We start from the raw sequence: 13802 nt of genomic DNA on the forward strand, positions 1-13802 counted from the left end.
GCCAACAGCTGACTCCACACCGCCACTGCCCCAAGCAGAGGGGAACCACAGTAGCGATGCACCGGAAGTGTGCGTGGAAGTGATAGACATCAACTCACCACCGATTGGTTCTCCCGAGTGAATCTAAACCACCTTTCGCCTGCCACTGGCCGCGTGGTTTGTCTATTTGAATAGTCCCCGCCCCCTGGAGAAGCCGGGTCCTGAAGCTTCACTTCTCCTTCATCACTATTGGTGTGTGCTTCAGTCTATCTTGTTTTTACGCCTTGCGATTGGTCTTTAGGGCTGGAAGGCCGCCCTCTCTCCCTCCCGGCGTAGAGGACAGCGGGGAAGGCGGGTGGTGGGGCCGGGGGCCTGAGGCGGCGGTACGGGCGCTGGCGGCTGCAGCTGGGCCCTTGGCCGAAGCCGGGCGGTGAGTCTGGGGCCTGGCACCGACCCCTACGAGGCGGCGGAATGTCCAGACTCACCGCCAGCCTGGTCCGTGGGGGGGAGTCCGGGGAAGCCGCGCGTCTGGAACGTGGAGTCGCCTCAGTACCGGCCCCACGACTGGGACGCCACCTGACCCCCACCCCGCGAGGCGGTGCCCGTCCCCCCGGGTCCCCCAGGAGACCCCAGACCCTTCAGCCCGCCGTGCGTGCCAGGCGCCGAGAAGGCCGGCCATCAGTGAGCTCCGGCCCCGCCACGGCGCCTTGGGGTCTCCTTCCCGGTCGCAATCACCGGTTCCTCTGAGCCGCCCGCGAAGGGTGGACCCCGCCTCAGGGGCGCCGGCCTCACTGCAGCGCCGCGCACGCCTCCCGGGCTGAGCTGGGTGCCTTCCTGGGGCCGTCCTCGGCGTCAGCCTTCCAACGGGAACTCCCTTAAGCCCTGGAGTACCAGGAACCCTGGGGCGTTGGACTTGGAGTACTTGCACTGAGTTCAGCCCGGAGCAAAGGCCTGGGGGCCTGGGACCCTAAAAAGACACACTGTATCTTTCCTGGGAAGAGAAATTCCTTGTCGGCTTCCTTCCTTGTACACACACACACACTACCCGGGATCCTTAGGTTTCCTCTACCCTAAGAGGAGGCGGGTTTTTCTACGGTGTTTTTCTCAGCATTGTAGTATTTGAAAAGTGTTCACCAGTTATTCTTGGTTTTCTACTGTGCCTCACAGATTGATTCAAGAATGAGAATTTTGTGACCCGCATGGTGGAACACACTTGTATTCTTAGCTACTGGAGAGGCTGAGGCCAGAGAATCGCAAGATCCAGGCCAGCCTGGGCAACTTAATGAAACAGTCTCAAGAAGTCTGGGGATGTAGATCAGTGGTAAATGCCCATGGATTCAACCCCCAGTGCACAAAAAAAAAAAAAAAAAGAGAGAGAGAGAGAGAAACGGATTTTCTCATAATCCAGGCATACCTGAGATAGGTCTGTGTTACTCTGATAGCAGTCAGGGCTGAGCCCCTTTATGGCCACTTTATTGTGGTTGTCTATTTTTATTTCCCCTAGATTGTAAGCTCATCAAGGGAAGGAATAGTACATAATTGAGGAATGAATGATCTTAAGAATTAATGTGAAGTAGGGTCATCCATTATAATCTGTAGGGGATTAGTTTCAGGACCCCCCTCCCCACACACAACTAAAATACCAAAATCTTGAGATGTCCAGGTCCCTCATATAGAATGGCATAGTTCTTGAATATAATCTACACACTGCCTTTTTGTATTTCTTGTATACTTTAAATCCTCTCTAGATTACTTATAATATTTAATACAATGTAAATGCTGTATAAATAGTTGTTATACTGTATTGTTTAGTGAATAGTGGCAAGAAACAAAGTCCTATACGTTCAGTAGAGGGTTTTTCCTGAAGATTTTCTGTTGGTTGGATCCCCAGAGGTAGAACCCATGGATGTGGCCAGCAGACTATATTGTAATTCTGGTGGTTTCGTTGGTGTTTTTTGTGGTACTGGGAATTGACCTCAGACCCTTGTGCACTCTAGGCAAGCATTCTACCACTCAGCTACATCCACAGCCTTTTAAATTTTATTTTTAGACAGTGTCTCACTAAGTTGTGCAAACTGACTTCCACTTGCAATCCTCCTGCCTCAACCTCCTGAGTAGCCAGGATTACAGGTGTGTGCCACCACATGGAGCATTGAGCACTTCATGTGTTGTTGTGTCCGCCCCCCCCCCACCAGTTCTTGGGCCTTACTGGCCTTGCATTTGATAGGCAAGCACTCTACCACTGGACATACTCCAGCTCTGACTGTACTAGTATTATATAGAACTGTGCTGGCCACTGCATAACCAGCAGTCTCACATGGCTAGAGAACACTTGAAATGTAACCCAAATCGAGAGACCCTTTTTCAAAATAAAACGGTTTGTAGCTCAGTGGTAGAGCACCCCTGGGTTCAAACCCCAGTGTAGGGGGAATTTAAAAAAAAAAAAAAAACATGGATAGATAGATTAATTTCACCTCTTTTTGGCCTTTTCAAATAGAGCTACTAGCAAATTTAAAATTATGTTTGTGGTTTATATCCTGTTTCTTCCGGACAGTGCTGGTATAGAATAAGAGTTGTCTCCCCCTCTATTTAGCTCTTTTTAGAGGAAAGGGGCAGTTTTTATTCTTTCCCTACCTCCCTTCCTCTGATACTTGGCACTATACCATGTACATAGCTACAATAATTGATAACTGATGATGATTAAGAACTTTCCATGTGCCCAGCACTGCTTGAAAACCTTTTTAACATGTATTAACTTATCGAATCCTCACCTCAAGCTGTCAGTTAGGTACTATGATTCACTTGTTTTAGGTGAGGAAACAGGAATTTTAAGTACCTTCCTCAAGGTATGACTTTGGAATGGACTTCAAACCCAGGCAGTCTAACTCTGCAGCCCACAGTCTCATCCTCTCCAGTGCAGTGCTACTTTAAAACACCAATTGTTGAATGTAGGCTTTCTGAGTTTCTTGGTGAGATCTCCCAACCTTTGTAGAGACCCCAACTGACATGAGATGAGTGGTGATCTCAAGGCACTAGGGCTGTGAATGAATTTATTGCAGTCATTTATCTGGAATATTGAAGGAAGCTTCTTCCCAAGGAACCTCAGGCAAGATGCTGGGAACCGGGCCTGCTGCCGCCACCACAGCCACCACCACATCTAGCAATGTGAGCGTTCTGCAGCAGTTTGCCAGTGGCCTCAAGAGCCGGAATGAGGAGACCAGGGCCAAGGCTGCCAAGGAGCTCCAGCACTATGTCACCATGGAGCTTCGAGAGGTTGGTGGAGATTCTAAGTAAGGATTTTGTTTGGGGAGACCTGCTGCCTCTCCCATGCAGAGAGTGTGCAGATTCCCTGTGGTGGTTGTACATTTCTGTGGTGGTTCATGTCTGTGGTCACAGTTCAGGAGTTAGCATAGATTCAGTTGTTTCTCTTTCCTTCCTCCCCAGTGCATGCCAGTCCCTCTGTTCTTTCCTTTTGATAACAGTGATTGGGATGGTTTGCAAAGTTGATCACATGGGGCTTTCTAAATAGAGGACAGACTTGAGGTCAGAGACTTGGAGTCCTGTTCATTCTTGTACCTGGTACAAGAGTAGAGCTTCAGTATGCAGTTGTCACATAAACAGATAAATCATGAGTTTGATTGCTCTACACTTTAAAACTATGGAAAGGGATAGTTGCTTTGTCTTTGGTTTGAACTATGCCTGGTGCCTCTCAGTTCCTTATCTTGAAATGCCAGCCTGCCACCACCATCACCATCAGAGAAACATTAGAGATTGTTCATCTTCCTTTGCAGATGAGTCAAGAGGAGTCTACACGCTTCTATGATCAGCTGAACCATCACATCTTTGAATTGGTTTCCAGCTCAGATGCCAATGAGAGGAAAGGTGGCATCTTGGCCATTGGTAAGAACACTCACTACTACAATTAGGAATAAAGAGCCACTCACCTTCTTGTCCACTACATCCAATATCTACTAGAGGCTTTGTTTTATCTTTATTTAAAGAATTTTAAGGAACCTCTTTTAGTGCACTTATGTGGGCATTAATTCTAGCAGCAGACCTGGGATGAAGGCAAAACAAGTATTTTTAGATGTGGAAACTGTCGCAGAACCATTAGTGACTTTTCTAGGACCAGCCAGTTTGCCAGAGATGAGCCTAGAACTAGCTGCCTTTCCATGCCCCAGCGTACCCTTTGCATGCCTTGCTGCTTCAGTAGAGCATGATTTGACATAGTGGGATTCCCAAATGAAAAGTGGAATCAGGTACAGTTAATTAAAGGCAGGTCACTTTCAACTCCCAAGAATTGGTCTTTAATCCTCTGAGGAGTTATTCAGTCTCAGTTTGTTTTCCCTTTTTTCTTGGGAAAATAATTATGTATACTAAAATGAGATCATTTTACTTTAAGTTTCTGGCATGGATATCAAATCTGTTGGTTAAAATGAAAATCTGCATCTTGACTATCTAGAAAGTTACTCAGAGTAAATGAAGGGTGTCTCTTTCATCCTCCAGTTCAGAGCCACATACATTCCTGGCCATCATGTATACCATCATCACCTTTTGCCGTCCTCTTTTTTCCAGCCAGCCTCATAGGAGTAGAAGGCGGGAATGCCACCCGAATTGGTAGATTTGCCAACTATCTTCGGAACCTCCTCCCCTCCAATGACCCAGTTGTCATGGAAATGGCATCCAAGGCCATTGGCCGCCTTGCCATGGCAGGGGATACTTTTACTGCTGAGTATGTGGAGTTTGAGGTGAAGCGAGCCCTGGAATGGCTGGGCGCTGATCGCAATGAGGGCCGGAGACATGCAGCTGTGAGTGCTTGCTGAGGAGTGGTGATGTTGTATTGGACCCTTGTTTCCTCCCGAGAATTGTCCCTTCCTGTGAGCTGGGATCAAGTATGTCTTTGAGAGGATCTAGTAGGGGGTATGGTGGGATCAGAAGGTCACTCAGATGCTTTCCAGGTGGCTCCCCCTTTAGGCGGCAGTACTATGTGAAGAGAAGATGAATATGCACCCTGGTTTGATTGTTGGCTTTGCCACTTAAGAGCTCCAACTTGACAACCTCTGACCTTTAGTTTCTTCCTCTGTGAAATGAATAATAACATTTGAAATGAAATGAACATTCAACAGGTTTATTCACTCAGTACTTATTTATTGAATGTGCTGTGTTCAGGCATGGTTCTAGGCTGTCAGTGTAGTGGTACAGAAAGCATGAAACAAATTTGTCCTTGCAGAACTTACTTCTGATTGTTACCAGCATTCTGTGTTTGTAAGTAGCCCAGGGGAGTCAACACTGAGGTCTTTGATCAGTTTCATTTTGCCTCCTATGGCCCGAGGTTCCTGGCTAGAAGGGTAAAGCTTCTCTTTTCCTTGGGTGTAGAGGCCCTACAGTGACAGGAGACTGTCCCAAGAAAATAAAACTCCTGATACAAATGAGAGTTCTCAGTTTGCCCTTCTCTGCCAGGTCCTGGTTCTCCGTGAGCTGGCCATCAGCGTCCCCACCTTCTTCTTCCAACAAGTGCAACCCTTCTTTGATAACATTTTTGTGGCTGTGTGGGACCCCAAGCAGGCCATCCGTGAGGGAGCAGTTGCGGCTCTTCGTGCCTGTCTGATTCTCACCACCCAGCGGGAGCCAAAGGAGATGCAGAAACCACAGTGGTACCGGGTGAGGAGATGGTGCCCTTCCAGCCACTACCAAAGCACATTTACCTGGCAAATCCCCTGGCCTAAAGAGCAGCAACAGTCCCTGGCCACAGCAAATATCACATCAGTCTTGGCCTTCCATAGTTTTTTATGCTTAGTAGGCATGAGTAGTTACTTTATTATTGCATTGCATTAAAGCACAGATCTGCTAATAGCCACAGTATTATTTTATGCATCATGAAGAATGAAAATTGCCAAATAAACTGATTCAGTGCCTTCTTGTCAAAATTAAAAGATATCTCATTTCAGAGATGTTAGAATATGGAGAAATAAGTGTCTCAGAATTCATGAAATGTGGCTATACTAATTTAGAAGGTGTCCTATGCTGATGGCTGTTGCAAGAGAACTGACTGGTGAGGCAAGTGTGCCAGAAGGAGCTTTGGACACACCAGGAGACCTGGGTTTCATTCTTGACTTTGCTGTGTGACCTTGGACAAACTACTTAATTCCTTTAATCCTGTGGGGTTTTTTTGTTTGTTTAGCTAGTAAATAGGGTTGACAGTGGTATCTGCCTTGAGGACTTGTGAGGGTTGAAGCTAAATTAAAGAGACCTCAATAAGTCAGTATGGTCGATTCTGGCACAAGGCACTAGACAGTCACCTTTATACCTCCGAATCCTGGTATAGTTGGGCTGGGTCTGTATTCTTTCTAATTTTGGACACTGGGTTAATCAAGGCATTCTGTCTTGCTATATAGCACACGTTTGAAGAAGCAGAGAAGGGGTTTGATGAGACGTTGGCCAAAGAGAAGGGCATGAATCGGGATGATCGGATCCATGGCGCCTTACTGATCCTCAATGAGCTCGTCCGAATCAGCAGCATGGAGGGAGAGGTGAGAAGCAGCACGGGGGTCCAGGCTCTCACGTGCCCTCTGGGAGCAAGAATCTGGAGAAACAGTAAACAAGATAATTTCAGATAGCAACAACTCCTATGGAACAAAACAAATAGGATAGAAAATAGCAGGGAATGGACTAAGTGAAGATCAGGAAGGGCCCCCTGCAGTGGTGCCGTTCAAGTGTACCATGCACAGATGAGCCACCTTGTAGCTGGCTGAGGGACTGTGTTCCAGGCAGCAGCTGAGTTCCACACATAAGTGAAACAGAAAGAAGTGTGGCTAGTACTTCGTGAACAAGGGGAAAGGAGGGAGGCAGAGGCCGACAGGAAGCAAGACCCAATTAATAGGCCTCTTCATTCCTGGTGAACTTGGCTTTTATTCTCCCCTGTGTGGGGGGGTTGCATATTGGAGTTGTCACACAGAGAAGTTACGTGGTGTCATGCATTTCTAATAACCACTGTCTGTGGGAACAAGCGTGTGGAGAGGGAGGGATGAGAAAGCAGGAGTGAGGTGTGTTGGGTTGAGGAGATGGGTTTTAAAGTACAAGGATCTTACTAGGGAAATGGCCTCTGAGGGGAAAAAAACCAACACGTTCCTGATGAGTGAACAAGAAAGGGAATAGAAATTCAGTCTACCGTGAGAAACCATTAGGGAGTCTTCAGAGCAGGCCTGTGGCACCCAGGACCAGGCCTGCCCTAGCACCCCTGCTGTGTCTTGCCTGGGAGCTGCCTGGGGAAGTGTGGCTAGGCACAGTCTTAGGGATGGATCTTAGAACAGCAGCTCAGGGTCCTTGGTCAGTTAGGTTTTTTGTGGTTGGAGTTCACATTCTCAGCTGCTGTAGGAAGCTATAACAGTAGTCTGGGCAAGCTACATTGGTGGCTCCAACTAGGGGTGGTGGTGCAGATACTGAGAAGGTGGGATTCAGGATATATTTGGGAGGTGGAGTTCCATGTTGAGACTTCCTGTGAGTATCTGCTGGAATTTTACCCAAGGGCTTCCTGCTTTAATAGACATAATTATTATTTAAAAATAGCTTTGTCTTGGGTATGGGGGCAGCCCACACAACAATAGGATGTGTCTGTCACATCCGCACTCCTCTGTAGACTGTGTGACCCAGCAAGTTACTATACTCCTTTAGCCTTATTTTCCTTCCTTTTGTGTGTGTGTGTGTGTGTGTGGGCGGGGGGGGGGTCTTGGGAATGGTATCCAGAGGGCTCTACCACTGAGCTACATTCCCAGCCCTATTTATTTTCTTACTTTGAGACAGAGTCTTGCCAAGTGGCCTCAAACTTGCAATCCTGGCTCTCAATCTCCTCATTTTTGACAGGGGCTCATACCTTCCCGTGGGACTCCTATGAGGTTTCTGATGACATGTGAAGTGCCCAACACAGCACCTGATATGTAGAGGGCATTCTACAAATAGCAGGACTAGATTTCCCCACTCAAGTTCAACATGGTGCTTTCCACTGTAGTTCAGGCATTTCTAATCTTTGTTTCCTCTCAGTATAAGAGGACGATAGCACCTAACACACAAGGTTGTTGTCAGACGTAAGTGAAATAGCTCTTGTGAAGGTGTTTAATTATAAAGTAATACGCAAACATAAAGGTTCTAATTTCATGATTTGTTCACACATTTAACATATACTAAGTGAGCACCTAATGCATGCCAGCAACATTATGCCCTAAGAGCCAGAACAATGTAGCAGTGAACAATACATTACATTTCTAGCAGAGGAAGACAGAGTAACCAAATAAATAAAAATATATTGTGATAAGTGACACGGTAGTGAGCGCTATGGAGACCAGGAGGGAGAGAAGGGGAATAAAGAATGCTCAGATGGGTTTTTGAGCACAGTCACGAAGACGATAAGCAGAAAGCCACTCCAGAGTCAGGGGAAGAGCGTTCCAGGGGACTGAGTCAATTGGTACAAAGGCCCCAGGCAGGAGCGTGCTAGAGCATGTGGGAGCAGCAAATGCCCTAGGGCTGATCAGACCCAGTAGGAGAGAGGTGCTGGGAGATGGGGTCAGAGGAACAGCTGGGGCAGGGTGGGCGCAGATCACGTAGGGTCTTAGGTGGCCACTGAATGGACTTTGTATGCAGTGGGAAGCTACTGGGGATTTTGAGCAGTGGAATGATATTTAACTCATGTATCCACAGAATCCCTTGGCCACTGTGTTGAGAATGGATTGTTGTAGGGCCAAGGTCAAGGGCTAAAGCCAGGCATCCAGTTAAGAGGGAACTGCAGCAATATTAATAGGGTGTTTTTGCAACTCAGACCACAGTGGGAAGTATAGAAGTGCGAGAAGCAGCTGATATACATAGGTGGTGAATGGAGAAAGAAGAAAATCATAGTGTTTGGCTTGAGCACCTTGAAGGAGGGAGTTGCTGTATCTGAGACAGGAAGACTGTGATAGGGGAATCAAGTTGGGAGGGAAAGTCAGGAGTTTGTTTTTCAGCATGTTAAGTTTGAGGTGCCTTGAGCATCTGAGTGAGATATCCAGTAGTTTTAGAGAGGGATGTGGGCAGGAGAAGCCGTTTGGGAATTGTCAGCATGCAGATGCCACTTCAAGTCATGAGGCTGGATGGGAAGCACAGAGGAACTAGCACAGTTGGAGAACATGGGGTCTGTGAACTTGAGATCAGTAGATAAAGACCCAAGGTAGTTTGAAAAGAAGCAGCCAGAGAAAGTGGAGAGCACAGAGAGTTTGGGGTCCAGGAAGCCAAGTGAAAAGGGGGTCTGGAGGAGGAGGAGGAAATAACATTGAATCAAATGCTACAAATAAGTCACATGAGATAAAGACTGAGAAGTGGCCATTAGATTTAGCAGCATAAGAGTCATTGGTGACCTTGATAAGAACAGTGGACAGGATATCTGAACAATGCACATATGTTTGGAAAAGTTTGGAAGCTTAGAAAACCTTTTCATATTTTCGTCAGTTTGAGCAGTTGGAGGGTGAGTTGTTAAGCAACTAACTCAGCTTCACTAGTCAGTTTTTCCATACCTCCTGTGGACCAGGATTCCATGACAGCTACTAGCCTGAGTTTACACCTAGGTTTCTGGGGAGGAGAAAGAGACCAGAACATCCTTAGCAGGGTGCTAATATGAGCTGCCCATCACCTTTGCAGGGGGATCTTTGCTGTGATCTTAGGTCCATAATCACAGCTAAGCAGCCTTCCCAAAACGGGCAGGGAACCCTTGGAGTAAGAGCCCTGGGCAGCTGGTCCCCTATGGCTTCTTTGGTGTTCAATAAGTTCTGCTCTTTCACCTAAAATTGAACAAAATTGGTCCTCTGCAAAGTTGTGGAGGAAGTCATAATCCTAAAGATGAAGGGTGTCCACCCTCTGCTTTGGAGTTACATTTCAGAATTGGGTAAATGTGTTACCCTGTAGATAGCACGGTGCCCAGGTTGAATACCACTCACAGATAAAGGTGATTTTTTTCCCCCTGTGTGTAGCGTCTAAGAGAAGAGATGGAAGAAATCACACAGCAGCAGCTGGTGCATGATAAGTACTGCAAGGACCTCCTGGGCTTCGGGACAAAGCCTCGCCACATTACCCCCTTCACTAGCTTCCAGGTTGTACAGCCCCAGCAGTCAAATGCCTTGGTGGGGCTGCTGGGGTACAGCTCTCACCAAGGCCTCATGGGATTTGGGGCTTCCCCCAGCCCCGCTAAGTCCACCCTGGTGGAGAGTCGGTGCTGCAGAGACTTGATGGAGGAGAAGTTCGATCAGGTAAGTGGTGAGAGGTCCTCTCCCTCTTCTTCTCAACTCCATGCCTCACTTTCCTCTGCCAACCCCTTATGCTTCCTCTCTCAGGTGTGCCAGTGGGTGCTGAAATGCAGGAATAGCAAGAACTCGCTGATCCAAATGACAATCCTTAACTTGTTGCCCCGCTTGGCCGCATTCCGACCTTCTGCCTTCACAGGTGAGGCTGTCCGTGGAAGACATCATTGCCCATCTCAGGAAAAGCAAACAGAGGAGTGGTGATTCCCAAGTGTTAAGTCTGCTTCTCACTGGAAACAACGCCAGTGCAGGGGCTAGTGTCTGGTATCTTTGCTTCATGTCCAGTTTTCTGGTAATGTCTGAGGCAGCAGATACAGGAATAGTCAGAATGTATAGGCAGAGAGGCAGCTCTAGGGCTAGGCAAGTTCCCACATGTGGAAGCCAACAAGTCCCTGAACTGACTTAAAGGAAACCAAAAGAAGGGCAGTTTCAGGTAATACCATGCAGTAGCAGCATGTCTATGAGGCAAGAAGGGGCTTGGTTACCTTCCTGCTTATGCCTCCAAGGTGGTCATTGAGCTGCCTCACTACTCTCAGAAAAAAAGGACTAGATGTTTCAAAGGCAGGTTCCACAGGCCATAGGCTGTGGGTGTCCATGATCCTGACTGTCCCTCAGTGGGCACTGTGGATTCCTGGCTATGACTTCTGGCCCAGCTCAGATACTGGCTCCTATGGGAGGCCTTCCTGAATCGCTGCAGCTGGAAATGTTACGTTCCTTTTCCATTATATCCCTTAGCAATACATAGGCTTTAGCCTTAGACCTGGGTGGATTCTGCCTTAGCCTTAACTGTGAGCTTTTGGACAGTTTATTTCAACTTCCTGGGCCTCCACTCCCTGGCTTATAAAATTCGAATAACAATCCTTGCCTCCCAAGATAAACAGCATGAGTGTCTGAGCACCTACTATAGTGCCTGGCAGAACAAGCTCCAATAATGGAAGCCATTATTATATTAATTACTGCCTCCTTGAGCTACTTCTAGTCCATTTTGGAAAGATGGTAGAAGTGCACAGATAATAACACTCCAGTGCCTTGCCTTACTTCCTAGGGACTTAGTGAGTGTGAGTCCAGCTCAGACATCTTTGCACTTCACCATGGTTCATGTTGCCTATGCTTAGTAAGCATTCAGGACCAGGGGAAGGCCACCTGATCCTCAGCCTCTCTGTCCCAGCATAGACTTATATGCTGCCCAACCCAAATGAAACTGTAGGAAAAGTCTAGCTACCAAGGTATTATACAGGCTGTGTAAGTAGAACATGTTAGATCACGATGAAACAGTCACATAAAAATCACTGAACCAGAGAAGTGATAAAATGAAAATCACCAGTGTTTTCTGTTCTTCCCACCTGACATCTGCATCCAGAAGTTCTTCTCTTTCTTAATGATCAGACACACTCCTGCTCAGTAGAGTTTTAAGTGATCTTGGGTTCAGAGTCTACTTTAGAAGAAACTAATAACTAGGCCAAATTTGATCAAAGTCTGGCATGTTGTAGAATCAGTTATCCTGGTATGTTCAAAAGATTGCCTAGCAGCAGAATTCAAAGACTCATAGGGCCTCTGGTTTATTCTTTTGATGTGGGTTTGTTGTTTTATTAAATAATACCCAAAATATGTCAGTGAAATTCAGTCCGGGCATTCCTCATTGCGTAAGTGCCACCTGTTTAAAACTTACAGTTGAGAAGTCATTGCTTGAACTCTCTGATGGTAAAAGCTTCAGAACTATAAAAGTACTCACCTTAAGATCAGGTTGGAATCTCTTCAATGTCAGACACCTAATCTCTTAGGGTGCTGCATCTGGAAAAGGAAATTATACTCTTAATTTAAGCTCATTTCCTGTTAAAATGCTGCCCCTGTATGTAAAGGGACAGTTTCCACATTGTTTTGTTTCTGATTTGAGGGCTCTGTCAGCTTCTTCTTCTGTTTTGAACCTTTAGCATGTGTCCTTGATATTAGACCACAGTAGCTGTGAGAGAATATGTTTCTTTTTAGAGGAAATGCGTGACATGTCCATGCAGTGTGAGAGCCTGGTGCGCTGACTGAAGGTGATTCTGGCAGCCCTTGGTCCCTTTGCCTTCTTGGTGGATATGTGGTCTTGCCTTGTCTGCCGTCATGTGTGCACTTGGTGCCCACAGTCAGGGTCAGCCTCAGTGGGAGAGAAACAGAAGAGAGGCAAGAACCAGAAATTTTAGCCTTCAGAGGGGACACGGCACTTCAGCTTCACTTACCCAAGAATCACATACCTTTGCATGTAAACTTTATGAAATTTTAAACTTCAGTTTTTTATAAACTTAATGAAAACACACATGACTTTTCAAAATGTAAACTAAAACTTATTCTATTACATATGATTGTAGCAAAATTGCTAAGTAATAGCAAAGGATTTCCAGGCCAAAGCTGAGTGAAATGGCCTGCTAATTGCAAATAATATTGCGTATAATTTTTAAATTTCAATATAATATAAAATAGTTTAGATGGAGAAATTATGTGATACTGTTTTGGAGACCCCCCCCCCTTTTTTTTCTTTACAATTAAAAGGAAAAACAAGGCTGGCATGATGGTACATGCCTATAATCCCAGCAGCTTCGGAGGCTGAGGCAGGAGGATCATGAGTTCAAAGCCAGCCTCACCAACTTAGCAAGGTCCTAAGCAACTCAGTGAGATTCTATCTCTAAATAAGATATTTAAAAAGGGAGTGGGGATGTGGCTCAGTGGTTGAGTGCCCCTGAGTTCAAACTCCAGTAGTCCCCGCACACACACGCAAAGGAAAACATCTTCTATTTCTAATATTTCTAAAAAATGTGTTTGTGGTTTGATTATCAAGCATAAGCTTCCTCTCAGATACGCCCTCTAAATTCTTATCTTTCCAGCAGTTTTTTCTAATTGATTCTTAAACCTGAGTACTCTCTGGGAACTCTGACTTGCACATGTAGACCTCTGACCTTGAGCCATCCACTCTTGTCTTTTCTGTGCGCAGATACCCAGTACCTCCAGGATACCATGAACCACGTCCTGAGCTGTGTCAAGAAGGAGAAGGAACGTACAGCTGCCTTCCAGGCCCTGGGGCTGCTTTCTGTGGCTGTGAGGTCTGAGTTTAAAGTCTACTTGCCTCGGGTGCTGGACATCATCCGAGCAGCCCTGCCGCCTAAGGACTTTGCCCATAAGTAAGCATCTCTGTGATGATTTTACCTTCAGCACTTTTTGGTTGGGAAACAAGGATGCTTTATCCCAGGTCCACAGAGCTTAAGCCCATTCCATGCATCGTTTCACTGCAGGGAATTGCAGATTGTATTAAAAAATAGCCCTTTCTTAGTGGAATTCTAACCTTTTCCAAGTGAAATGACATATATGTAAATAATTGAAGAAGTTGAATATCCTGAGAAAATGTTACTTGCCAACATTGTTTTCTATATTACTGTTTACAAATTATCTGACTTGGCTTTGCCCATGGCATTCAGGGGTCTTATTTTGATAGAAGAACTAAAGTGAGGAGTCCTTGAGTAGAACTGAAGA

The 13802-nt window shown here is 46.3% G+C and overlaps 1 protein-coding gene across 1 annotated transcript in view; it reads left to right on the forward strand.

The window, feature by feature from the left end:
- The first annotated feature begins 274 nt into the window (after positions 1 to 274).
- The window catches only part of MTOR (mechanistic target of rapamycin kinase), a 119342-nt gene continuing 105814 nt past the window's right edge, over positions 275 to 13802 (forward strand). Inside the window, exons 1-9 of the mRNA XM_081305722.1 lie at positions 275 to 409; positions 3077 to 3252; positions 3771 to 3879; positions 4555 to 4787; positions 5440 to 5640; positions 6375 to 6509; positions 9969 to 10244; positions 10329 to 10437; positions 13267 to 13453. Coding sequence (XP_081161848.1) covers positions 3091 to 3252; positions 3771 to 3879; positions 4555 to 4787; positions 5440 to 5640; positions 6375 to 6509; positions 9969 to 10244; positions 10329 to 10437; positions 13267 to 13453 — 1412 coding nt within the window. The 5' untranslated portion in view covers positions 275 to 409; positions 3077 to 3090. The remainder of the gene's footprint in view (positions 410 to 3076; positions 3253 to 3770; positions 3880 to 4554; positions 4788 to 5439; positions 5641 to 6374; positions 6510 to 9968; positions 10245 to 10328; positions 10438 to 13266; positions 13454 to 13802) is intronic.

This window comes from Spermophilus citellus, assembly GCF_964194105.1.
Source record: "Spermophilus citellus genome assembly, chromosome: 9".
Taxonomy (NCBI): domain Eukaryota; kingdom Metazoa; phylum Chordata; class Mammalia; order Rodentia; family Sciuridae; genus Spermophilus; species Spermophilus citellus.